The sequence below is a fragment of the Trichechus manatus genome, unplaced genomic scaffold (genome assembly GCF_000243295.1).
Source record: "Trichechus manatus latirostris isolate Lorelei unplaced genomic scaffold, TriManLat1.0 scaffold00007, whole genome shotgun sequence".
Taxonomy (NCBI): domain Eukaryota; kingdom Metazoa; phylum Chordata; class Mammalia; order Sirenia; family Trichechidae; genus Trichechus; species Trichechus manatus.
In genome coordinates this window covers 22,815,495-22,840,994 of record NW_004443943.1, presented here as the reverse complement: position 1 = coordinate 22,840,994, position 25,500 = coordinate 22,815,495, and the positions used below count along the sequence as shown (strand labels likewise).

The following is a 25,500-nucleotide window of genomic DNA, read 5'->3' as shown; positions in this document are numbered from 1 at the left end:
AGTCAGCTTGCGAGATTTTGTTAAATTTATAGATTAAGGAGAGTTGACATCTTTATGATGTTGACACTTCCTGTCCATGAACATGGTATGCATTTCCCTTTGTTCAAGTATTCTTTTGTGTCATTCAAGAGTATTTTACAGTTTTCTTTATATAGATCTTGCACATTTCTTCTGTTTATTGCCAGGTATTTTATCTTCTTTTGGTGACCATTATTATTGGGTATGTTGTTGTTGTTAGGTGTTGGGTATATCTTACATTAATTCTAATGGCAGCTGTTTGTATATGTGAAAGCTAGGATATATGTATCCAGCTAATTTACTAACGTCTGTTTATATAGTTTTTAAATAGTTTTGAAATCGATTGTACAGGTATGCAATAATATCATCTGCAAATAATGGCAACTGTATCTCTTCCTTTCCAATTTTTAATCCTCTAATTTCTTTTCTCTTGTCTAATTGCATTGCTGGTACTTTCAGAATAGTGTTAAATAATAGGAATGATATCCTTATCTTGTTCTTGGCTTTAATGGGAATGTTTCTAGTGTTGTGCTGTTCAGTATCACAGCCACTAGCCACATGTGCCTTTTAAATTGAAATTTAATTAACTAAAATGAAATATAATTAAAACTTTCATCTCACAATTGCACTAACCTCCTTTAAGAGCTCAATAGCTCCATGTGACTAATGGCTACAGTATTGGACAATGCATGTTGTAAGACACCACCATCATCACAGAAGGTACTTTTAGACAACACTGTTCTAGTATATCACCATTAAGCATGATGCTGGCTTTAGGATTGCTATGGATTTTTCTTTTTTAATTTTTTAAATTTTACACATTTTGTTGTTGTTAGTATACACAGCAAGACATACACCAATTCACAGTTTCTACATGTACAGTTCAGTAACATTGATTCCATTTTTCGAGTTGTGCAACAATTCTCACCCTCCTTTTCTGAACTGTTCCTCCCTGATTAACATAAACTCACTGCCCTCTAAGGTTTCTATCTAATCTTTTGAGTTGCTGTTGTCACTTTGATCCCATATAGATAGTTCTTAAAAGAGCTCAATGCAGACATTTTTTTACTAGTTAAGCTAAACTGTTGTTTGATTTTATGAAGATTTTAGGGAATATTTTTTTAAGGTTTAAAGATTGTCTCAGGGCAATAGTTTCAGGGTCTGGAGTCCATGAGAATTTAAAATTCTGTTCTGCGTTTCCTCCTTTTGATCAGAATTATTCTATAGAATCATTGATTAAAATGTTTACTGATGGTAGCCAGGCACCATCCAGTTCTTCTGATCTCCTGGCAAAGGTGGCAGTTGTTCATGGAGGCAATTAGCCACACATTCCATTTCCTCCTCCTATTCCTGACCCTCCTTCTTCCTCTTTTGCTCCAGGCAAATAGAGACCAATTGTAGTGCCTTAGATTGCCACTTGCAAGCTTTTAGGACTCCAGGAACTGTGCAACAAAGACACATTGTTAGGCCAATTAACTGGGATGTCCCATGCAACCATGACCCTAAACCTCCAAACCAAGGAACCAATCCCATGAGGTGTTGGTTGTATATAAGCAGCCTCAGCAGCTACTTTTATCTGTTTTTTTTTTTTGTCATTGTAAATATATCTATCACACAGCTTTTGCCAATTCAGCTTTTTACAGGTGTACAACTTGTGGACAACACTTAAAATATGGATATATTTTTCATGTTAAGGAAGTATCCATCTATTCCTTACTATTATCAAGCTTTTTGCCCATGAAAAATTGATTTTGAGTTTTTTTAAATCTCCTTTCAGCATCTAGGGAGATGATCTTTTTTTTTCCCCCCCTTGCTTAGTGCTATCAATATGCTGAGGTGTATTAATATATTTTCTAACAATACTGAGCCATCTGCATTACTGGAGTGAGCCCTACCTGGCCATAATTTATTATTCTGATGTGCTGCCTTGATTTTGTTTGCTATTATTTAATATTTTTGTGTATCTATTCGTAGGTGAGATTGGTCTGTATTTTTTCCTTTTTTGTGGAAGCTTTGAGGGTTAGATATCACAGTTAAGCCCATTTCATAAAAAATATTTAGAAGCTTTCCTTTTTGTATTCTCAAAGTTTAAATATCATTGGAATTATTTGTTCTTTAAAGGCTTGTAGAATTAAATTTTTCTTTGAAATTGTCTGGGTCTGGTGCTTTTTGAGAGAGCAGTTATTGTCATTTATATTTTCCTAGAAATGCATTCACTTCATCTAGGTATTCAAATTTTTGTTAGCGTAGAGTTATTCAAAGTAGCGTCTTCTGATGTTTAATTTCCTCTGTTTTAATGGTCATTTTCTTCTTGTCATTTCTTATTTTTTAAGTTTGTACTTTTTCCTTTTTTCCCTTGATTTAGTTAATGGTTTACTTATTTTGTTGATTTTTCAAAGAATAGTTTATGTATTTGTGTGTTATTTTGTTTTTTTTACTTTATAATTCATTATTTGCTGCTTTTATTTCTTCTGTTTTTGTTTGGTTTACTTGTTGTTCTTTCTCTAACTGTTTTCAGTTGGTGGTTAATTTTCTTGAGCACTGCTTTTAATTTTATCTCAGAGTTCCTGGTGTGTAGAATTTTCATTATAATAATTTTCTAGATACTTTGAAATTTCAGTATGAATTTCTTATTTGACCCAAGTTTTGTTTGAGAGTTTTTTGAGGGTCCTATTATGTATTTCTTTTTAATTGCAGTTTTAAAATAATATTTTATTGTGTTTTTGGGGAAACTTTACACATCAAATTAGGTTCCCACTTGACAATTTCTATGCAAATTGTTCAGTGACATTAGTTATATTTTTCACAGTGTGTCAACATTGTATTTAATTGTGTTCTGGTTGTTCCATTTCCAGTGCTTTAATTTTTAATTTCGTTTGATGAGTGTATGTTTTCTACATTAATTATACTTTTTGGAATTTATTGCAGTTTTCTTTGTGGGTTAATACATAGTCAAATTTTGCAAAAGTTCGCATTAGAGTTTGATATCAAAGAAAATAGTTAATTATTAGCATGCTATTTACTTGCACACAAGGGAAACCAGTAATTGAGTCATCTAACAAAGGCAAAAATGAGAGTGTTTTTGCAGTTTGGAAACCGTGTATTTTGATTTCTTTGGGTGAGCTGCAGATTAGTTGGCAGCTGGCCAACAGGCCAGTCAGGGTATTCTGATTTTAGGCACATAGATAGGTCAACAAAGAGAACAATTTCTGTTGTCTAAGAACTTGCCAAGGAGCCCTGGTAGTGCAGTGTTAAGCACCGAAAGGTTGACAGTTTGAACCTACCAGGTGCTCTGTGGGAGAAGGCTGTGGCAGTCTGCTTCCATAAAGATTTACAGCCTTGGAAACCCTATAGGGCAGTTCTACTCTGCCCCATAGGATTGATATGAGTCGGAATCAACTCAGTGGCAGTGGGTTTGGTTTTGGTTTGGAAAGACTCATGAGAAGACTATGAGAGTTTCACTGTGGTGTGTTTGACGGGCTGTCTCTGTATATCTGTCAATGTCATGTGTTATCACCTGCATCTTAGTTATGCCAGGTCAGCACCATTTCCCTTCTCAGAATTCCTCAATATATGTCCATTTGATCTACCATAATGATATGTAAGATTTTTTATATCCTTACTTATTTTTTTAAATTCCTGATCGTTCATGGACTGAGAGGGAGGAATTAGTTTCCTACTACCTGTGTATTTATTTCTCCTTATATCCCTTATAGTTTTTGCTTAATGTTGTTTCTAGGTTATTTGATCCACTATTATTCGTAACTGTTCATCTTTATTGTGAATTGTAACCTTTAGTATTATAAAATATCCTGTTTTAGTCTTGTTTAATACATTTTGACCTGAATTCAGCCTTATCTGTTATTAAGATCTTTATCTTTGCTTTTATTTTATTTTATTTTTTTAGTTCGTTTTCTTGGTGTCTCTTTACTCACCCTTCTATTTTCGACCTTCCTGAATCATTTATGTGTATATCTTTTATATTGCTTAGATTTTAGTTTTGCTTTATGACTCAGTATGAAATTCTTTTTCTCTTAATAGCTGAATTTAGCTTGTTTACTTTCATTGATTTGATATGTTTGGTTTTAGTCCTGTATATTACTTTATGATGCTTTCTATATTTGTACCTTTTAAAAACATTTCAATAAGTGGACTGTTTGCTTTGTTTTCTGTGTGCATTTCTTCTGATAATTAGAAAGGTTTCCATTTTTGTTTCTATAGTTACCTTTTTAATACCCTGATTGTAGAGTGCTCTCAGTTCTCTGTTTATTTAGCTGATATCTCGGTATCGATAATTCTCTTGTATAAGTAATATAGAATTAGTAATTTTCTTCCCTTTATTGCATCACCCACTTTTATCAGTTCGTTTTTCTTAATGTTTACCTTTGTGCTATTAAATACCCATATACTTCCATTAATTAGCTATTATTGTGTAAAGCTTCCTGACTCCCATTTCCTCCTACCAACTTGCCTTGCATACTGTCGGATCGTTCTTCCAAAAATCATTTGTATGATATCACAAATCATCAGAGGTATCTCTGACCTCCTAAAAGTCTGCAGTCTCTTTTGGCTTTCAAGTCTATAACCCAACCTCATTCTATCCACCCAGGCTTATTTCCTCCATGACTTCTCCGTGAGTTTGTCCTCACTGTTGAACAGTTGAGCTGAGTGTAGGAAGAAAAGGCTTCCGCCAGGCTAGGGCAGTCTGCTTTGTGCCGTCGTTAGAGTTGATGACCCCCACCTGCAGACTACTTTCGTCTCGCTGGAACATCTCCCTTCCTTCTACACCCAGCTCTCAAGTCTCAGATCTGTAAGCCTGATAAACTCTTCAGAAACTCTTTAGAGCCTCAGAAAGTCTTGAGAATTGGAAGGTACCTTAGAAGTCACTCAGTGTGATTTACACACCAGCTCAAGGGTTACTTCTATCCCATTCCTGGTCAAGTCAGCTGGTTTGTGGTGACTAGGAACTCATACACTCAAAGCAGCATTGCTCTGTTAGTAACATTCTGGCTTATTGTTCACTGAAGCATGAGAAACTTCTGACCACTGATTTAATTTTGCCCTTTGGAGTAACATGACATCCTTTCACATCTGACAAGCAGCTCACCTTCCCTTAATCTCCTTCAGATGAAAACCTCACCACATCCTTCAGTTGTTTCACATATAATGGGATTTCTAGACCCATTACCAGCTTGTGGCCACATCGGTATCAGCACCTATCTTAAAAAGTTTATTTAAAAAAAAAAAGGTAAGTTCTAGCTAAAAAAAAAAAAAAAAACCAAACCTGGGGCTATCGAGTTGATTCTGACTCATAGCAACCCTATAGGACAGAGTAAACTGCCCCATAGGGTTTCCAAGGAGCAGCTGGTGGAATCGAACTGCTAACTTTTTGGTGGAGCCGCCGAGCTCTTAACCACTGTTCCATCAGGGCTCCAAGTTCTGTCTAAACCAAAACACCAAACCTGTTGCCATTGAGTCAATTCTGACTTATACAAGGGAATGGCTCTCACCATTTTAAATCATGGATCCCTTTGACAAAAACTTTATGGACAGAGGAAAACATTTACATATAAATTACAAACCATGTCAGGGGTTCATGGACTCCAGATTAAGGACTCCTACAGTTGAGGATGGGAATGCTAACTATATAAGGAGAGGTAGGCAGAGGGTGTTTTGGGAACATATAAAGAGTGGCAATGGAGCAGGGGTAGGGTGTCCGCAAGTATTCCTTCCCACAGGAAGCCTGAGCCTGGTCTTGATGCTGCCAAACCAACTGTACTTGATGGTCTTCTTAAAATGTAAGGGATTTTTAAAATGGATGGTATCACTAAACTAACACAACACTAAACAGAGTTCCAAACTCTCCAACATCCTAATTGCTTCAAGTGTGGTAGTTGTATTTATCAAGCTAGATGTAAGCTGGAAAGGCAAGTCTTTCACTAAGTGTTTGAGAAGCACAGCTGTTGATTACAAACTTGTCACGTGGGATTCAGACTCACCTCAACACAAAGCTACCTGGCCTAGTCTGGAATGCTTGTTCCTAACTTTTCCTTAAATTCAGCCCTAAAGAACATTGCATATTAACTGTCTTGAGGTCTGTTGCTAAACCCTGGCACTGTAACTGGCAAGTGAGAATACACAGGATTAATTTTAGAAATGCTTTTGAGATGTAATTCCTAACCTACATGTACAAAACTGTTGAATTTTACTCTGCATAACAAATTCTGTCTGCTAAATTTTAAGATGAGTTAAGTAGTAAATGATACGTGTATTTAGATGAACAGACCACTGTCACTCACTGTTGACCCTGTTGCTTCTCAGTTCCTTGACCCTTTACTGTGCCCCTACTTTTTGAGAACAGATGTCAGTTTTTCTGAAGCTTGCATTAGTGTTTAATAAATTGCAATCTGCAGTTGCTGATTTTAAGCTCAGGGGGCAACAGCTGTGTCCAATATACTTCTATGGAATTCAGTGCTCAGTATGGGATACATAATGAATGGGCAAATGTTTCCCAGTATTAGTTATATTCTACATCTGGGTGATTCTTAAAATTGTATGGGAAAAAATTGTATGGAATCATACAATTATGATTCCAAGTCTGACTTACATGATAACATGGCTCAATGAAGCTGCAAATACATGTCAAGTTTATCTTGAAAACAAAACATCAAAACCATTTTACTGAAAACTAGTTTTATTTTAAAATTAAGTGCATAGCACTCATCTAATTCCATTGGTGTAGACTTTAGCACCATACTTGCTATCTGCAATTAATGTGGTAACATACATTTTGGTTTGCAGTTTGTACTTGAGTAGTGTTTATTTAATGGACTTTGGTAAAGCCCTTTATACATATTAATTTGTTTACAGTACACATTTAATGATGGTCCAGTAATCTCGAAGAAAAAAAAAAAAAAAAACCAAAGAAAAATCCAAAACTACCTTAAAGATTAATTAATAAATTAAACAAAACAAAACCCACACAGTTCTCCCACCTCCCCGCCTCAAAAAAAAAAAAAAAAAAACTTAGCAGTTTGAGTTGTATTTATTGAACCCTAATGTTTTTAAAATAGTTCTGGTTCTCCAGCCATCCCACCTGGGTATGCAGCAATAGTAACCAATTATTTTATTCTACCCACCCAGCCCCCCCCGTCCCAAAAAAAAAAAAATCAATCCAGTGTTCTTTAGCATCTTTAAATATACATTGGGAAAGTGTTAATAAGCTTTTTTTTAAAAGGCATATTCTTCTATAACAAGAATGACATTTAAACCAAATCCATAAAAGCATTTGACAAGACATTAAATTACCATAGGCACCAGTTGTTGTTTCAAGTTGGGATCTCTATCCCAGTATCTTACATTCATAGTATTATTGAGGTAGTTAAAATACTGAAAATTGGATCCAGGTTGCTGGGTTCTGAATGTGAATGATAGATTCCCTTTTGAACCTACTTTCCCCCAAATAATTCAAGTTTTAAGGTAAGAACTACCAAAATCCAATTAGCAGCCTTCTGTAAAGAGGGAAAGTGATACTTTCAGAAAACAATTTTCATGCTTGAAAACTACTATGAGCTTCTCTTACCTGAGTGTTTTTTTTTTTTAAGTTTATCTACCAGACTAATAAATCCACATCATGCCCTGTGTGCTCTAAATATAAAAGTAATCTTCATTTTAAGGAAAGGCTATTTCTCTAAGAATTCATGCTGGCAGAAGCACTCACCCATGTTCATCCACCGGAGCCCCCTGGATCAGTCTGTTACTGTGTGGAGCTCCTTCCCTTCCTAACAAAAGCCATTGGGCTTGATTGCTGAGACTCCTGCTGCATACCCACAACTTATTTATAATAAGTTTGTCTTCAATACATATTGTGGCAGTCACATATCTGCCACGCAGACCCCCTTCTATTCAAGTGCTATTTTTTAAAAAAGCCTCCCTCCACCAAATCTCACTTCTCCCACAAATTAAGAGTACAATGTATACCGTTTATCAGTTATTACAATGATTTTTTTTTTTTTACTTTTTAAATTTATTCTCCAAAACTCTTTACTCCCAAATTGCCCTTGCTGTAATGATTATTATTACTGTTTCACTCACTATCAGTAAAGTGAAATGTTGTCCCAGGACAGTTCTGGGGCCAATCCAACAAAAGTGGCTACAGAATTTACTAATTAGTACCTTTGCCTGCTTAGACTGACAAGCTGGATTCAAAGGTTGCTCTTAAAACCTGTCTTCCACATAACAGAAGAAAGTGCTGCTGTAGCACAACCTGGGAACTATCCTGGCCACGCTCCACTCCAAAATAAACCTACAGAACTTTATTCTAGTAGTGAATTTATAGTTATGCCTTTCCTTGAAAAAAAGCGTTTTTTTAAGAGTAATATCAAATCTAAGTATAGACCACTGATTGCACCAAGAAATGCAAAGCCCATATATATATTATGAATCATAGGAACCACCACTTCATTCTGAGCTACAGTGTATGTACTCATTTGAAAACGCATCTTAGCATGAGTATTTAGCCTACGTTATAAAGGTAGTTCATACTCTAACATTCCCAAAGCATGCTGCATTACAGTTAACTGTTTCCAAGTAGTATAAGTTCCCTGAGTTAAATGTGTTTTTATCCAAAGATATGAAGGTGATCATTTAGGGAAAAAACAAAAAAATATGACCATGATTTTAAGATATCTACTTCACCCTTAACTTTAATACATAAATCCAAATACCTATACTGTTTTTGATAGGGAGTGATATAGAATCATCTAAAAATTTTTCCTTTTTTTTTTTTACTGTGCAGGTTGGTATAGCATAGCAATTACAATTTTTAACTTGGTCAAAAGTTCATCTGTAAATCAAAAATATAACTCAAAACTGCAGGAAAAAGAGATTTCTTAAAAAATTAATACTGTTAACTTTCCTTCATAAAAGACTGTATGGCACGTCCACAGATAAAGATTAGTCTTTGACATATAAGCCACCATTAGGCACAGAAACCACCACAGGTCAGATTTCAATATGGCGAATTGAGGTTGGTCCAAATTTTCAGTTATATTGAATATTTTTGAAATATTTGGACCACCAGCCAGGGCTTGAAAATCTTTTCACACAGGGATTTGTAACAAGATTTGATATACACAGTATTAAAGTGTTTGCAGAGTTTGCTGAGTCCTCCCAGGTGGTCATGGTGCACCGAAAGGGATATGCAGTCTCCTTGGAGCTGGTATCTGAAGTGTGCTGATGCCATTTCACTCCCTTTCCTTTTGAAGAGAAGTTTAAAAAAATCTTGCCCCAGAGCATCAAGTCACAAAATAGTCTGGGTCAGGTATTACCTTCACACATAGTCACCTTTCAAAGCATGGAGTAATGCAAGGATAATGTTCATTTATCTGGTAACTCCGATTATAAGAAACACTCAAACAGGGCTTAACTTCTACTGGTATTGCTAGTGACATCCCAACACCAGTCTGCACGTGCCCAAGGCCCTGAACACTAGTTTGGAAGCCAGCAGGACATGTCTGTAATGTGTAAGATGAGGTGTGTGTGGTAGATACAATCTGTTGACAGCTTGGTTGTTCCGATACAGGATGGCGATACTGCAGTGAAGTCTGATGCGTCTGATGGAGATACTGGGGTTGCTGAAAGTGAACTGGTCGTGAGGGCTGGGAGGTTGTCTGAAACACACTTAATTGTGCTGATTGAGGTCCTGCCTGCCCTCTCTGTTTGTTTGCTTCTTTCACATCATTATCATGAGCACTATAACACAGAAAGAAAATAATTTGTTAATAATGTTACCTGACAAGAATTTGCAAGAAAGTCATGCCCTACTCCCACACCCTCAACAGCTGACTCCACAGACTGCCACCACTGTCTGGGTAGCAGTCACTGTGCCATAATTTCAACACAGTGACATCATCTCACTCTTATCCTTCTAAGGCACCTTCCCTTAGTAGGAACCTTGGGAACTGGCTGCTGGTAGCTTTGAAGGCTATTTCCAGTTGGGAGATACAGCCACAAGAAGAACTTAAGTGCAGCTGCCACTCTGGTGACATCCTGGTGGCTCCAAGAAGTCAAAGATATGAAAATGGGGAATGGGGCAAGATTTGCCTGATCTCAGAGTTATAGGCTTACAGACACACAAGAACTGCTCCTTTCTCTACCGTGTACCCAGAATCATACTAGCAATGACAACCTCTAGCCAGCTAACAGCCAAGAAGGGCTCCCTTTCTACAGAGTGCTGCTCATACAGCAGGTTACTCAAAGCAGCAAGCCGAGCAAGTATCCTAAAAGTTCTGTGCCGTTGAGAAGTTATTTTTAGGGAAACTTACAGATGAAGAAAAATACTGAGAAACTGAAAACACAAGAACAAAAAGGCTTACATCAACAGCCGTTCAATACACTGCACTAGGAAATCCCAGGAGTAAGCAGTAAGACGATGCAGTCTAGTAGGCCACGTTGGAGAAAGACGAAGTATAATCCTTGAAGAAGCCACACATGCAGCAGCTACTAAAGAAGGTGCATAATTTAGAAAGGCATAATCTGTGGAGACACCAAAAATGAACTTAAGAAACAGAATACATAGGTCACAAGCTCACAAATCATTTACTGGCTTCCACAACTCACCTTGCAAAGATACTTCCAGAAAGTAATCTGCGTATTTGGCCATGTACAGTTTAGTTTTTTCCAAGCAAATCATTGGCCAGCCATCATGAAGGTCTGTTTCATGTACTGCTTCGGACAGGTAATACTCAATGAAATGGGCAGCTGTTGGAAGGCAGAGGTTCCACTGAAAGGTTTCTAATAATAATAGCTCCATATGGAGCAAATTTTGTTTTGTTAATACTAGATTCATATTAGTCATACAACCCAAACTGTTGAGCTGCTCCAGCTTAGGCACACTGTCTTCTTTTTCTTCAAATTTACCTTATAAGAAAAGGGGAGAAAGAGACAATGTTAGGCAGCTGATTGTTCTAGAATTAGTTGGTAAATGGGATTTGTCGTCTGCTGTCTTACTGCCAGGATTTAGATCCAAAGACATTTTTCCCCCTACCTTATGCATATATCATTGTGCCAGAACTCTCTGTGGTTCTCATATTTGCATGTTTTCACCACCACCTTCCACTCCTCCCTCTTACCCCCCAAAATATGCTGGGAATATGTAAACATTTTGATCTATGTCCTGTTGTATAACAGAATAGTCATTTATGCCAGTGAATAAATAACATCTCAAATCTCACCAGCTGAATCTTTTCAGGAAATTTCTTTTTAGGGGCCTGGTGGTGGTGATGGAAGAAATTTTAAAAATAGAAGATAGTTTAAAGAACCTAACATCATTGCTTTATCTGAAATAAAAAAATAGTTTAGCTTCGAGTGTTTCATCTCAGCATATTTTCAGTTTAATCTCAATTTCAGAGAGAACTAAGTTTGGGAAGGAAAAAAAGCTAGGTGACTAACACAAGCACTCTCATTACACATACAAAACAGCCATCTCGCCTCTTCTGAATCCAAAGCAGAAATCTAGTTAAGTCTGCGGAAGGGACGATACTTTATATACTCTTTTATCTTCTCTATACAGTGGTTAAGTGTTTGGCTACTAACCAAAAGGTCGGCAGTTTGAATCCACCAGCTGCTCCTTGGAAACTCTATGGGGCAGTTCCACACTGTCCTATAGGGTCGCTGAGTCAGAATTGACTCGACAGCAACGGGTTTGGGTTTTTTTGTTTTTATACTCAAAGCAGAATAGGAGCAGAGATGATCTGATGGCTGAACTTCATTATTTGAAGGCATTAACTTCTTTCCAGGAAATACTCATTTACAGGGATTTATGCACAGCTGAGGAATTCCCTCTCCAGTCCCAGAATAATTTTTTCCATAGTTTATGTTCCACCCTACACTTTTATTTCCAAGCAAACATTTTACTATATATATAAAGCATTGTTTTGGGGGGATTTCTAGAACTTATGGCTGGAGAAAAATTGTGAACTAGCAAGTACTATTATGGTTTGCCAGATGCAACAATAGAACCAAGGAGTTGTCTTCAAGTCTTTTTAGGTCTTTGTTCACCGTGGTCCCTAAAAGAAGGAAATTATAACTAAGGCCATCTACCTCCTAATTCTATTTTACATTAAGGTTTCTAATATGTCACATCATATTACAATTATTGTAGATTTCTCACAGTATCTTTTATACTCATACTTCAAGATTATGACTGAGTATGCTACTAAAGAAGCACGTAGTACTGTATCAAAAATTTAATATTTTGATAACCATTTCAATACATTTGGTTTCCTAAGGAGCGCTGGCGGCGCAGTAGTTATAAATACTCAGCTGCTAACCGAAAGCTTAGCTGTTCAAACCTAGAAGCCGCTCCAAGGGAGAAAGATATAGCAATCTGCTTCCGTAAAGATTTACAGCCTTGGAAACCCTACAGGGCAGTTCTGCCCTGTCCTATAGGGTCACTATAAGTTGGAATCAACTCAACGGCAACAGGTTAGTTTTCTTGGCAATCTTATCATTTTATTTTACTTATTTAAAAGACTATTTTGGAAGAGCCAGAAAGACTGCTCAAGCAGGGAAAACCAAATTGAGTTTCTCCATGAAGTTTCTCTTCCAGAAGGGATGGGTTTGCACTATACATTGAAGCTGCTGCTATTGACCTGGGATACTCAGTACAGCTCAGGGTGCAGGCAGTGGTGCTGAAGCCAGTTGGAGTGTGTTCACTTTGGCCTGCCTTGGAGCTAGGGAAAAGGCATTGCTGACTGCCTTATTCTTTGTTTAGGGAGGGGAACTGGGGTTGAGGGTTTGTCTCCTATGCCAGGAGATTCTAAGCTAATGACTTGAGAAGAGTCTAAGCCCAAAGAAGCAGGAGGGATGGTGGCTCTTCTTACTCCAGAGAAATTTTGAACTTTAGATCTGAACCACTCTTTTCAAAAACCCAGATAGCCCTTCCCAATTCAAACCACATAAAGATGAATTTCACAAATCAGCCAGTAGCACATACTTCTTACGTTTGAAAGCCCTAAAGTGGTTTTTATGACATAATTATCCAGCATCATCTCTGCATAAAGATATAGGAGATGAAACCACTGTTCTCAGTATAACAAAGTGAAATTCTTCAGAAGGAGAATGACCTAGGAATTTAGTTCAGTCATTCTTGGATGAATCATTAGGGCTTTCAAAGTGCCCTGCCATTTGTGTAACAGCAGCAATACTGGCAATATACTTCAAAAGAATATTATAAAAATTAATGTGTTATATTTATATCATGCTTGAAGTTCCTTTGAAGAAATTAATATACCACAATTCACTGTTTAATTCAAGGATCAAGAATGTTTTATATTATCTCCTTGACAACTTTCAATACTGCAAACAAAACTGTATATAACTAATTTCACAGCTCACAAATCCAAGGTAGTAAGGTTGGCTAATTCATTTAAGGTCAAATAGGTTGAGAAAAGCCAAAAATGGAAACCAAAAAGAAAACTTACATTTGAACTCCCAAATCTACACTGCTAGACCAAAGCATTGCACAAGGTTAAATGGGGACAACAACTACCAGAATAGACAGACTTCTAGATCATTAAGCATCTAAGGAGCATCTATTATAAAGTACTTGGCTATTTCAAGTGTTAAAGACTTTGCATCATCATTTGCAAAGTTAAAAATAACCTGTGTACTGTGTAAATAACCATAGTTGGAATTTTTTTTTGGATTTTTTTTCATTGTATAGTAGTGATATAAATACTCAGATACATTAAAGGATTTCAATATCTATGACAGTGTCAATGAGTACCTGCATTCACATCTATAGTTTTTGTTGTGCTGAATGCTATGTGTGTGTATTTTGAATCTATTTATTCTCAATACCACATACAGATTAGAAAGATCAGTTTCTTAAATTGAAAGGAAATATCAGAATCCATGTGATTATATTGATAAAGGCCCCAAACAAGAAATAAGGACACAGGAAATTTATGTCTGCTTCCCAGAAAATAAAGAATTAGAGCCACAGAAGCCAACCATCAAGTCTTCTTTACTTTATAGGCAATGTGCAGATAAGCCATGGAAACCAGCACATTTCCAAAGCTGGCAATGAATGGCAGAAATGTGGTAGAGAAGATCTGAACACTGAGTAGGGCATGGATCAGTCACTTCGAGGTCTGCCAACCCAATTCTGTCCTTCTATTACTAGGTGAAGAAAGTCATCTTAATATATACTAAGAATCCTCACAAATCTGTAAGACCATCAATCTAACAGAAAAATGGGTAAACAACAGGGAAGAGGCAATTCATTAAAAAAAAAAAGAAAGATTCTAAGCTCATTAAAAATTGAGATGTAAATCAAATCAACTGTGAGATACAATTTTTCACCTACCAGACAGTAAAATAAAAAGCATTGCTAACACAAGCACCTGTCACCAGCTGTTACTAGTACAAGCCTATAATCTCACTTTTGGCTTCATCTTGACTCTAAGATCACTTCTTAGTTACATAAATCCTTGAATAAATTATCAGAAGCCTTATCTCCAAGATTGCTTCTCTGGTCTCCCAAGTTCAATGCTGATCTTAGAAGCCCAGGGGAGCTGAAGTATGGATGTGAAAGAGTTGAAATTTGAGAATTTCCAAGGACAAATCAGGGCCCATTCTAAATTGAGCCAGAATCTTTAGACAAAGGGGACCAGGCCAAAGATAACAGAGCAGTTTACAGAGGAATTAACTATTACAATGCCAACTTGTATTTATGTTTCAATTGCTATGTGCTTTTAAATATATTAACCCCACTCGATCCTCGCAACAACTTTGTAAAGTTAAGTTTCTTTATTTCCATTTTATAGTAAGAAATTCAAACCCAGGAAGTCCATCATTACAGTTCATGCTCTTAAATACTATATACCACTCTCCAATCAGAGATAATCTATTAGGCCCTTTCTTCCTACTTCTAATAGTATGGACAAGTAGGCAGCTGGATAAGCATTAGCACCTGAACTGACAAGCTGTGCTCCATCTTTGGCTAAACTACATACAGCCTCCCAACCTATTCCCTAACTGGAATCTAACTGTCATCCACTCCTGTCAGCTATAAACTGCTCTTCACTTTCACGAAACAGGCCACCCATCCCAAAGAAGGGAGTAGCTGAGGAAAGGAGACACACAGAGCTCAATCATTCTGTGAGAAGAGAAATATTGTTTGAATAAATTTTATTATAACCAACTGGAGAGCTGCCATTGGTATCCAAAGATAAGAAAACAGTATATGAATGTTAAGAAACACTAGAATGAACTCACAAAGTTAAAAGAGACATCAGATACTGAAAACTGCTTATCTGCTTATCAGCACTGTAAGAGTATTGAATATATTGTGTGGACTGCCAAAAGAATGAACAAATCAGTCTTAGAAGAAATACAACCAGAAAGCTCCTTAGAAGTGAGGATGGTGAAACTTTGGCTCGTTTACTTTGGACACATCATCAAGAAAGACCAATCGCTAGAAAAGGACATCATGGTTGGTAAAGTAGAGTCAACGAACATGAGGAAAACCCTCAATGAGATGGACTGACACAACAACCACAACAATGGATTCAAACATACCAATGATCATGAAGATGGCACAGGACTGGACAAAGTTTTATTCTTTTATACATAAGGTCACCATGAGTCAGAGCTGATTTGATGGCATCTAACAACAATCACTTCTGTTACAGAGTTATAGACTGGGAAGAGAGATTGCTCCTGGATGCTAAAGGGCCTGCCTGTTAGATTCCTGACCCTAGTATAGAGCTGATAGCTTGAACTCTTTTGACCTCTACCTACCTGGACAGGACTGAGACCCTCAGAGCTACTTATCTCAGCAATTCCCACTCTCCAGTGGAAAACTAACGATGATAAACACAATTCTTCTCTTTTGGGGAGAGGGTGGTTGAGGGTGTTAACAGAACAAGGGAGGAAGTATCTGGCTGTTTCAGTAATTAGGTGATAAACAATTCATATTTGAACCACAGCAAATACAGATTCTAAAGTCTTGTTACTGGAAATGAGCCAAAAATACCACTGAAATAACTACATGTTACATAGATTTAACCAAATAATCTTCAACAAAATAAACTGATCATGACAGACTAGCTATACTATATAATTGAAAACCAAAAGCAATTAAAAACTCCATTCTAACCAACGTAAGATGGAAAACAAAGTATCTTTCCACCAAATTGTGGAAATTATAAGAATTTGGTACCAATGCCAACCTCTGCATGGTAGAATTGTTATCAGATTATTCATCTAGAGTCCTCAGTGAACTTGAAATATGAACTTGTTGTAACATGTAATTTATGAGTATCTAGTTTAGTAACTCTTAACTCTTTTAGTAAGTTGTTAGTAAGTAAACTTTAGTCACAAATGTAAGTCAGTCTATGAACTATGAATCATTCATTACTTCCAGCTCCCAAGATGAGCCTCCCACTAATCTTTAGAATTGTAGGCACAGAGTGGGTGGGGCTTGGTAGTGGCAAAATGATAGTGATGGCTACAGCAGGCACAAGGTTATCCTCCATTAATGATGTTCTCATCCTAGTTTTAAAAATAACCTTACTTGCATGTTTGACTTCCAGTTCTAGAAACTGATCCGAGAGTAAACTAACATCCTATAGGATATCAAAAACCATTCCGTTGTGGGCTCTCACGTGTGGGTTTTCCCTATCCTATGCAAACTATTAAACCACAAAGGACTTCATAGCCAGAAACACGTTCAGTATTGTATGCGTGATTACTTATGAGGATGAAACCTTAATTAAAGGTTAATATAAATGTAGAAGCATTACTTCTCTGGCTTCTGGGGTGGGAGGGAAGAAGCGGGTGACGTGTCTGGATCTTAGAGGACAGCCGATTAAAGGGGAAATATAGATATTCAGGAAATAGATATATTTTGGTAAGAATTCAGCTCAAGGCTATGGTGATAGGGTTGGCAGATGAGACTGGAAAGGTGGCTGGGTCCAGATGAAAGGTTCTAAATGCTACAGTAAGGACTTTACACCTTAACCCACAGACAGAAGTCATCTCTGGGGCCGTGTCTTATTTATATTCAGCTGGTTTCACAAAGGATTTGAAAGAACTTACAAAGAAACATTCAAAAGGATAAAATAAGTAGTTGAGATCATCAAATCAAAGGAAGGATAGGAAAATAAAACTTGAGAAGAGAGTGCCAGAAATGATACCACATAGGCCTGCATTTGGCTTTAGGTTTATTAGCAGCCAAAACACAAAGGTGTTTTAGAAAGAACTCTGGGGGAATGTTCCTTAGACAGCAGCTACAATGGATCTCAAATCCTCAAGTGGAGGGTTAGAGGTGAAGGTAGTCGATAGAATCTACATATTTCTTTGAAGTGGGGCTTAAATTTCTATTGTAATGACATGGATAATATAAAAACTACATAATTCAGTTTCAGTACCAAATATGATCTTTTCACATTACCAAAAGAAGAAAAACTCAATTTCAATTCCTTTTCTCACCTTCTCTTTAGTGAGGGTATTAATGAGCAATGAAATGAGTTACATGCCAATGTTGAGAAAAAGGCACCAAAGGTTCAACAACAATATATTCTGCATTGGATAACAAGTATGGTTATATCAGATTCTATCTTTCTGCCTACTGTCTAGTTGTGTCTAGTGCACAGGCCAAGGTCTTCACATCTGCAGCAGCTGCACATGAATTTTCAGTTCATTATACCAATTCACTATGTTGAAAGTATTCTAACAATAAAGTATGGTATCTTCAAGATGGAGTTTCTCAACCTTAACTCCACTGACGTTTTGGGTCACCAGATAATTCTTTATTGTCCTGTGCACTGTAGGATGGTTAGGAACATCCCTGGCTTCTACCCACTAGATACCAGTAGCATCCCCCTAGATTGTTACAACCAAAAATATCTCCAGACAAAGTATCTCCAAAAAGTGCCCCTGGCTGAGAACTACTATTTTCAGACAATGGTTCTCAACTGTAAAGGTACATCCGAATCACCTTTGGAACTTTTTAAAACTTAAAAAAATATCCATGCCCTATGATGCAGAGATTCTGATTCAGCTGATCTAGGGTGGGCCTAGACATTTATATCGGAATCTTCAGGATGTAGGGCTTAGGAACATACGTTTTTAAGACTTCAGAGACACTTTTTAATGTCTGGTTAAGAATTATTGTGATGAGAAGAGCTTTCAACATAAGCTTCTGATACTAGTGAACTGGAATGAATGGGATTTGCTGATATTTTACTAAGTTGTACATAAATTTACTTTACTGTAAACAATGAAAATTCCCACTCATGTAGATCAGATTCATACTTACTTGCTAGAAGAAGACAGGAAAGTGCAACTAAATGCAGCTGCTGGATAGAGATGTCATAGCGATCCATAAACAGGTCTAGCAAATAGACAGCAAGATGTCGGGCTGAAGGGCAGAGAGTGAAGCGATTGCTAACAATGGCAATCAGGTCAGCAAAATACCGTCTGAGACTTAGCTGAGGGGACTGGCCTTTGTAGGAGGGCAACTTCAGCTCCTAGGTCAAGAGGAACAACATTTAGTCTGACATAATCTGTAGAAGTATCCCTACAATGCGAAGACTTAACATTGTTTTTCCAACATATCAGTGCTGCTACACATGCCTAAAACACCCTTTTCTTACGTGTTTTACAGTTGAGTGGAACACTTCTAAAAGCTGAGTGGAAGGATAATTAATGGCATTTAATTTAAAACCAAACTTTTCTCTTTATTCTTTACCACCTCTGACAAGACCAAGTATAGGTATTTCTTGCCCTATGGAATGGATGGATGCTTTCTAGCAAGATTTTTAATAAGGGAATTGTTTTCCCTACCAGGTGTTTTCAGAAAAATGTCCTTACCAAAACATCAACCACACCACACTACACCACATCACATCCTCTTGGAAGCTCAAAGCTTTTGATTAGAAGGTAACAGATAAATGGCTATGCTCCTGGTGTACTGCATACTACATTATACTTGCAAGGATGAGGAAGGTGGAAGACCAGTACTCATCCATTAGTATCTTCTAATCATGTCTCCTTTTCAGAAGTTTGATGATCTTTCCTTTGCCATCATCCTTTCCTACACCTAAATTTCTTCCCCTAACTGTTCAATTTTTGAGCTACATTAGAAATTATTCATTTTTTAAAAAGCAGAAAATCTGTCTACTATTAAAAATTTTTCAGAGCGTAAAGATGGAAAGCTTCCAAATTCATTTTATGAGATCAGCATAATACTAATACTACACTCAATATGTATCACTAAAAAAGGAAGTTACATATTAATCTAGCTTAATACTAAGATATAAAACTACAAAACTTTAGATAAAATATTAGCCAATGTAGTAGTGTATCCAAAGAATATATCATCATCAGTTGTTGTAAATCCTAGGAATGCAAGGATTTTTTTTTTTAATAGGATACAACAATTTTCTTAAGAGATGGTAGTCTTCACTTGTTAGATACGTATTTTTAGTGGACTTAATTTTAAATTTGAACTTCTGTTTGAAAACATAAAATAGCCTCTTTTTTTTGTAAGGATGGTTTGATATTTGAAAATCTATTAATGTAAGTCACAATAATTTATGCATAGATGTGCACAATCATCTCGAAAGATGCCAGAGCAAGTAACCCTGGGACAAATAACAACAGAAGTACGCTTCTTTGACGATGGAAATGAAGGAGGAAAGGAAGGAAGAAGATCTCAAACATAAGAGCCAGCATCTCACTTGGAGGTGAAATGCTAGAAGGCTCTTTGAAGATAAGAGAAAAAATATATTAATTTCTCCAAACATGGGGAACATGCTAATTTTTCATATGTAGCCCTGGGATTTTTCTTCTCTCCTTTGCCACAGTGTTGATGAGTTGCAGCTTCAAACTTCACTTTTCTTCACTGCCATCATGTGACATTTACTGAGCATCTACCATGTAGCAGGCACGGTGCTAACTCCAGGGATAAAAGCTGTAAAAACAGTTTCTGGTCTCAATCCTCTCTCTGGCAGGTGAACCAAAGTACAGAGATTACTAGAATACAGTATAGTAATCACAGGGTATTATGGGAACACTGAGGAGGGAAATCTAACCCAGCTCAGGGGGTTACGGTGTTGAGGACAAAAAAAAAGCCAGGGTAGGCTTTCTGGATGAGAAGCCTGAAGGTCTTAAAGGCTCATTGGAAACATAGCTGAAAAACACTAGTGGCCTTCATTTTAAAATATGTTAACTTTACTAAATGAAGAAATGCAAAAATAAAGGCAAGAACCTCAAGGGCCATCACTAGATTTTTAACAGTGTGTCCAATGCATTCTCTATCTTTTTAAATGGTAAAGTATCAATATTACTTAATCGCTCTGCAAAATGTTGTAGCAATTGTCAATCTGACCAAGTGTTTACCAGCTGGCCATCAGATTTAGTTATCTTTGTTCAAGTAATGAAGCTATAAGAGCTTGAGAAAATGACGTATTCTTCACTCAGTTTACAAGTTTCTTCTGCTGTCTATTCCTGATCCCTAGAATTGACACACTTTTTCCCATCTGCTTCTCAGGATTCCATCGGACCAAAACACAGAGAGGCCTGAATGTTACCTCCATCTCATCTCAAGTACTCCTCAGGTCACTACCCCAAACGCCATCCCCTTCCCGGAATGGGTTAATGCCCAGCCAGGATGGAAATAAAGGCATGCAAGGAATATTCATAAGCATAAGCACAACTCTGTGGGATATTTTCTTAAGGTTTCTCACAAAGCTAGAATCATTCTCATCTGTCATAAAGGCTCCCCAAAATACTTCCCTCCAGCATCCTACAAAATGATGAGAAGAAAGAGAAGGAGGTATCAGTATAAGGGTACAGCTACTATGTAGGTTTGTTTGGTTTGGTAATTATATTTTACAAAAACAATACAGTTAGCATTTTGGGTTGAAGAGCATTTCTATTCATTGTAATTTTTATACTTCCCTAGTATATACAGTGCTGGCCACACCAATTACCTCTCCACAAACACTGAGTCTAAACACAGAACACCTTCTACAGTATCCAAATGGCAGCTGCCCAAAGGAAGACCTAAATTCATATGCTCTGATTCATGTCTGTCTCATTCACTGTTACTGCTCTAACACCTGGCATAGCACACATAGCAGGCACTCAAATATGCTGACTAAATAAGCAAATGACTATCCAACTAAACCACCTAGTTTAAGAGCCTTAACTTTCCTTGACTTGCGTGTACTATAAACAATGGTCTCTTCAGTTCCATAGGCTCCAGTTTCACTGATTAACATAAACTCTTTATAAAGTGTGGCCAACGTGTCAAATCACAAGAAACATGGCCTGTACAATGCTTAAAGATAAAGACAAACTAAGGCAGTATGCTACAGGTGGCCCAGGACAATTTTCAGTGTATTTCCTTCAGACCGTATACTGTCTTGTCCTCTGATAGTTCATAAATAACTTGAGTGCAGGATTGTCTTACTCCTTGGATCCTACAGAGCCTAATACATAAAAGCATTCATTCAGCAAATCTGCTGAGTAAAAAAAACAAACATCTACCCCCAAACTCAACTGACACAACTGATTCAGATAATCATTCAGGATTAAAATTTCTACACATAAAATTTAAGAATAAAAAATCATGAAATCCATCAAGAAAATCTTTAAGTTTCATGTCAATTAAAAAATACATGTATCATTAATATCAAATAATTTTACCACATACTGGAGGGATAAAGAGCTGATACTTAAAAAAGAAGAACATTTCAAATTGAAAGATGACCTTGAAAAAAATATCAAAAGTGTATCCGGACAGTTTTCAAAGTGGAAAACCTGCAGCTCTATTCCTAACATTCCAGCAGCCAACCCACCGTTGTGACTTTTATGTGGCATTATCTCTAAGGGTCTGAGATGTGTCTAAAGACAGAAGGTCAGAATAAATAAGTAGCATTTAGAAATGTGAAGCCTTAGGAGAGGGTACAATTGTAATAATTAAGTCAGAATTTGGTTTTCCAATCTATTTAACCTGGTCAGATACTCAAGATACAAGTTCATTATCATCACAGGATCTCTCAACTCCAAGAATCAGCATGCTCTTTATAAAAAGAGTCAGCTGTTTTGCTTCTTTCTCATCTTCTACACTTAACGAATGGCTCTTTCTATCCAGGGTTCAAACTGCGTCAAGCTAGAGATCATTTTGGATTTGGTCTCGCTTCTGGTTATCAGGGGCAGCGCTGACCCATCAAGCTGTCATGTAACATACAGAGTAAAACTGTTACTTACCCACAACACTACACAGACTTTCAGTTAAATAAGAAAAGTGTAATTTTTCCCCCAATACCTTAAGTATACTGGAGCCCTGGTGTCGCAGTGGTTAAGAGCTAGGGCTGCTAACCAAAAAGGTGGCAGTTCGAATCCACCAGCCGCTCCTTGGAAACCTTATGGGGCAGTTCTACTCTGTCCTATAGGGTCACTATGAGTCAGGTGGCAACGGATGACTCAATGGCAACAGGTTTTAAGTATAATAGATCTAGGAATGGAAGCTAATGCTTCTTTCACCTTAAGGCCTTTTGTGAACAGCCCCAAATCCTGGGGGAACAAGGGTAAGGAATAATTACAGTAATTAATAATTACTTTCTTAGCACTTTCTATATACCAAGCACTGTTCTAAGCACTTTACATGTATAATACCAACTCATTTAATCTTTACAATCGCCCCTATAGCTCTGTTCTATTATTATCGTTACTTCTCATTTTAGAAATGAGGAAACTGGGAAACAGAAAATTAAGTAACTTGTCCTAAGACTCATAGCAAGTAAGTGGGAAGGCTGGGGAATTTATTCTGTACAAATACAACTTAGCTGCATGCAACAGCAACCAAAGAAAAAGGAGAGCTGCTCTGCCCGATAAAAAGCCATCTTGTATATCTTTTTTAATACAAGATCAAATCCATGTTCCACCTAGAAACACCAGAATGTCCCATCCCACCTTCCCTTTGCCAACTACCACGCCCTACCACCCACCTCGTTTTAGTTGCAGGTTCTTCTGATATATCACAGGAACGAAACCAAGGAGTTAATTAACCTTGAGCAAATAAACTCGATTTTTCTGGCCTGGTAGCTAGTGGGTAAAGAACCTGATCTGGCTTCCCGGGCAGCCGGGATTCATAATAACTGCCACAAGACACCCAACAGAAAGGTCGGGCATCAGGGTTACCTTGTACCGAAGCGCTTGATGAATATCGGCAGCCAGCTGTCCTCGCCACCACTGCTTCTCCAGCTCCATGGGCTCAGGCGGCGCGCCGAACCAGACGCGACTGTTTCAGTCTGGAAGGCACACCCAGACGAGGTCACTGCCAGCTTCTACCACCACGACCTCCGTGCCCACTCCCCGAGGGGTGTGACTTCAGGCCACCCTGGGGGCTGTTTCTTCATCCTCACCTGACTCATCCGAAAACCAGCACAGATCCAAACCAATTTCCTAACCCACACGAAGGCCTGGTCTACCCCCTAAGGAGGAGCGGGTTTATTTTGAGAACTACCGCACTGGGTGTTGGGCAAAAGGGGGGCAACTCGCTCCGAGTTCCCAAGGCGCGGACCTGGGTGCATGCTCGGGAAAGCTGGAGGGCTTCGTGCATCCCGCGTCCTAGGTTCGAACTCCCCCGTCGGCCCTGAGGGAATGGGGAGACTTGACACTAGTCACAGCCCCTCCGAGGTGAAAAGTCCCCATTAAGAAAACTAGCAGCGAACGTCGCCTGGCGCCGGGTCCCCGCGGCAGACGGCTAGGCGCCCGCTCCTCCCGGGGAACCTCCCCGCGGCCCGGTTGGGCCCAGCGCGCACCGAGACCGCCGCCTCCTCTTCCTGAGGAAAGCTCAGACTCGCGCGGCCCCAGAAGGCGAACAAAAGGCCGGGATGGCCAGGCTCCGCGCCTCGCCCCGAGCGGGTGCGGTACCCGCGCCCAGCCCCGGCCGGTCCGTTCCCACGGCGGCCTCCCTTACCCGGAACCGCGGCCCTCACAGACCCAGCCCCACTGGCGTGTCAGGAGCGCCGGCCCCGCGCATGCTGCGGACAGTCGGCCGCGAAGCGCCGGCCTCAGCTCGGGCCCAGAGCCGGGGCTCTCGAGCCGCCCATTGTTAAAGGACCAGCAGGCAGCTCCGCGTACAAAGCCAACGCGGGGGCACATGCGGCCCGGCCGCTGCCAATCTCGTCTCGCGATACAGCGGGGTCACCCCGAGCCGTCCAATCGGCGGTCGGGTCCGGTCCAGGTGCAGCGCCCGACGGCGGCTCGGGGGCCCCAGCCTGGTCCCCGACCGCATCTCTGAGCCCACCCCGGCCAGCCCAGCTCTTCGGGTTGCCAGAGACCCCCGACACCACCTACCGCGAGGCCGGTCGGAGGGCGGGCTGGGATTGGAAGAGTCCCGGGGAAATTATAACGTTAATCATTCCGGTGGTCAATCCAGTCATGCCACTCACCTGCTGAGAACCTTCGATGGCTCCCCGGTGCCCGAGGAAGAAAATTCCAACGCCTCGGCTTCACATTTAAAATCCTTCACAGCATGAATCCGATCTGCCTTATCTTGCATTGCAACAGCCCCTTACACCCTTGGGCTGCTCGGTGGGATTGTCAGTTCTTCCAAACGTGCTTTTGCCCCATCCGTATCCGCAGCCCCTAAAGCGCTTTCTCTGGAAAGTCTACCTCAAAACCCACTCCTTCTAGAAACCCAATTGATCTCTCCCCCCTCCTTACTTCCTTTGCTTTAGAGATCTCCAAAAGCTCTGAATGTAGGGAATTAAGGTACTTTTAGTAATCTAGCCTATCAGATCCACAGTGGATGTAATTAACCATCTGTGGTAGTAAATCAGAGGTCCCTGGGTGGCGCAAGTGGTTTGTGATCCTGCTGCTAACATAAAAGATTGGCAGTTGAAACCCAACCAACGCAGCTGGAAAGTAAAGGCCTGGCGGTTTGCTTCCGTATATAAAACCAAACCAAACCCATTGCCGTGGAGTCGATTTCTACTTGTGGCGACCCTGTAAGACAGAACAGACCTGCCCGATAGGGTTTCCAAGCCTATACATCTTTTCAGGAAGCAGACTGCCACATCTTTTTCGGGCCTGCGGCACTTGGGTTTGAACCACTGGCCTTTCAGTTAGCAGTCTAGCACTTAACCACTGCACCACCAAGGCTCCTTTTCACCTATAGACAATGCTTAAGCCTAGGCGTGCAGGGCTGCGGGATCTAATGATAGCAAAAGGGACATTCAGGCAGAAGTTGGTGGAGTCCAGTCTAGCCCAGCATTGTCCAGGGAAAGGTTAACCTGGGGAAAGGCCCTCAGTTGCAGGAGTTCCCTAGAGAGGAGATGGACACAACAGGCTAAAAGTTCAGTACCATTTATAACAACATTTGAATAGTACCTACCTCCTCTGGTTCCCAATCATGTGCACTAAGCAGCTTTATGACAATAATTTAGCTTCCCAACA

General features: G+C 39.0%; 1 protein-coding gene across 2 annotated transcripts; it reads right to left on the bottom strand.

Moving 5' to 3' along the window:
* Positions 1 to 7,198: 7,198 nt before the first annotated feature.
* CCNJ (cyclin J) lies at positions 7,199 to 23,818 on the bottom strand. Of its 2 annotated transcripts, XM_023740263.1 has the most exons (6): positions 23,239 to 23,818; positions 18,347 to 18,557; positions 10,882 to 10,938; positions 10,639 to 10,779; positions 10,395 to 10,554; positions 7,199 to 9,771 (listed from the first exon to the last, which is right to left on the bottom strand). In XM_023740263.1, exons 1-6 carry the CDS (start codon positions 23,305 to 23,307, stop codon positions 9,360 to 9,362), a joined length of 1,050 nt encoding a protein of 349 aa, XP_023596031.1. In that variant the 5' UTR covers positions 23,308 to 23,818; the 3' UTR covers positions 7,199 to 9,359. The 2 variants fall into 2 exon arrangements, with proteins under 2 accessions (XP_023596031.1, XP_023596028.1); XM_023740260.1 differs by having other exon boundaries at positions 10,639 to 10,938.
* Between the last annotated feature and the right edge of the window lie 1,682 nt (positions 23,819 to 25,500).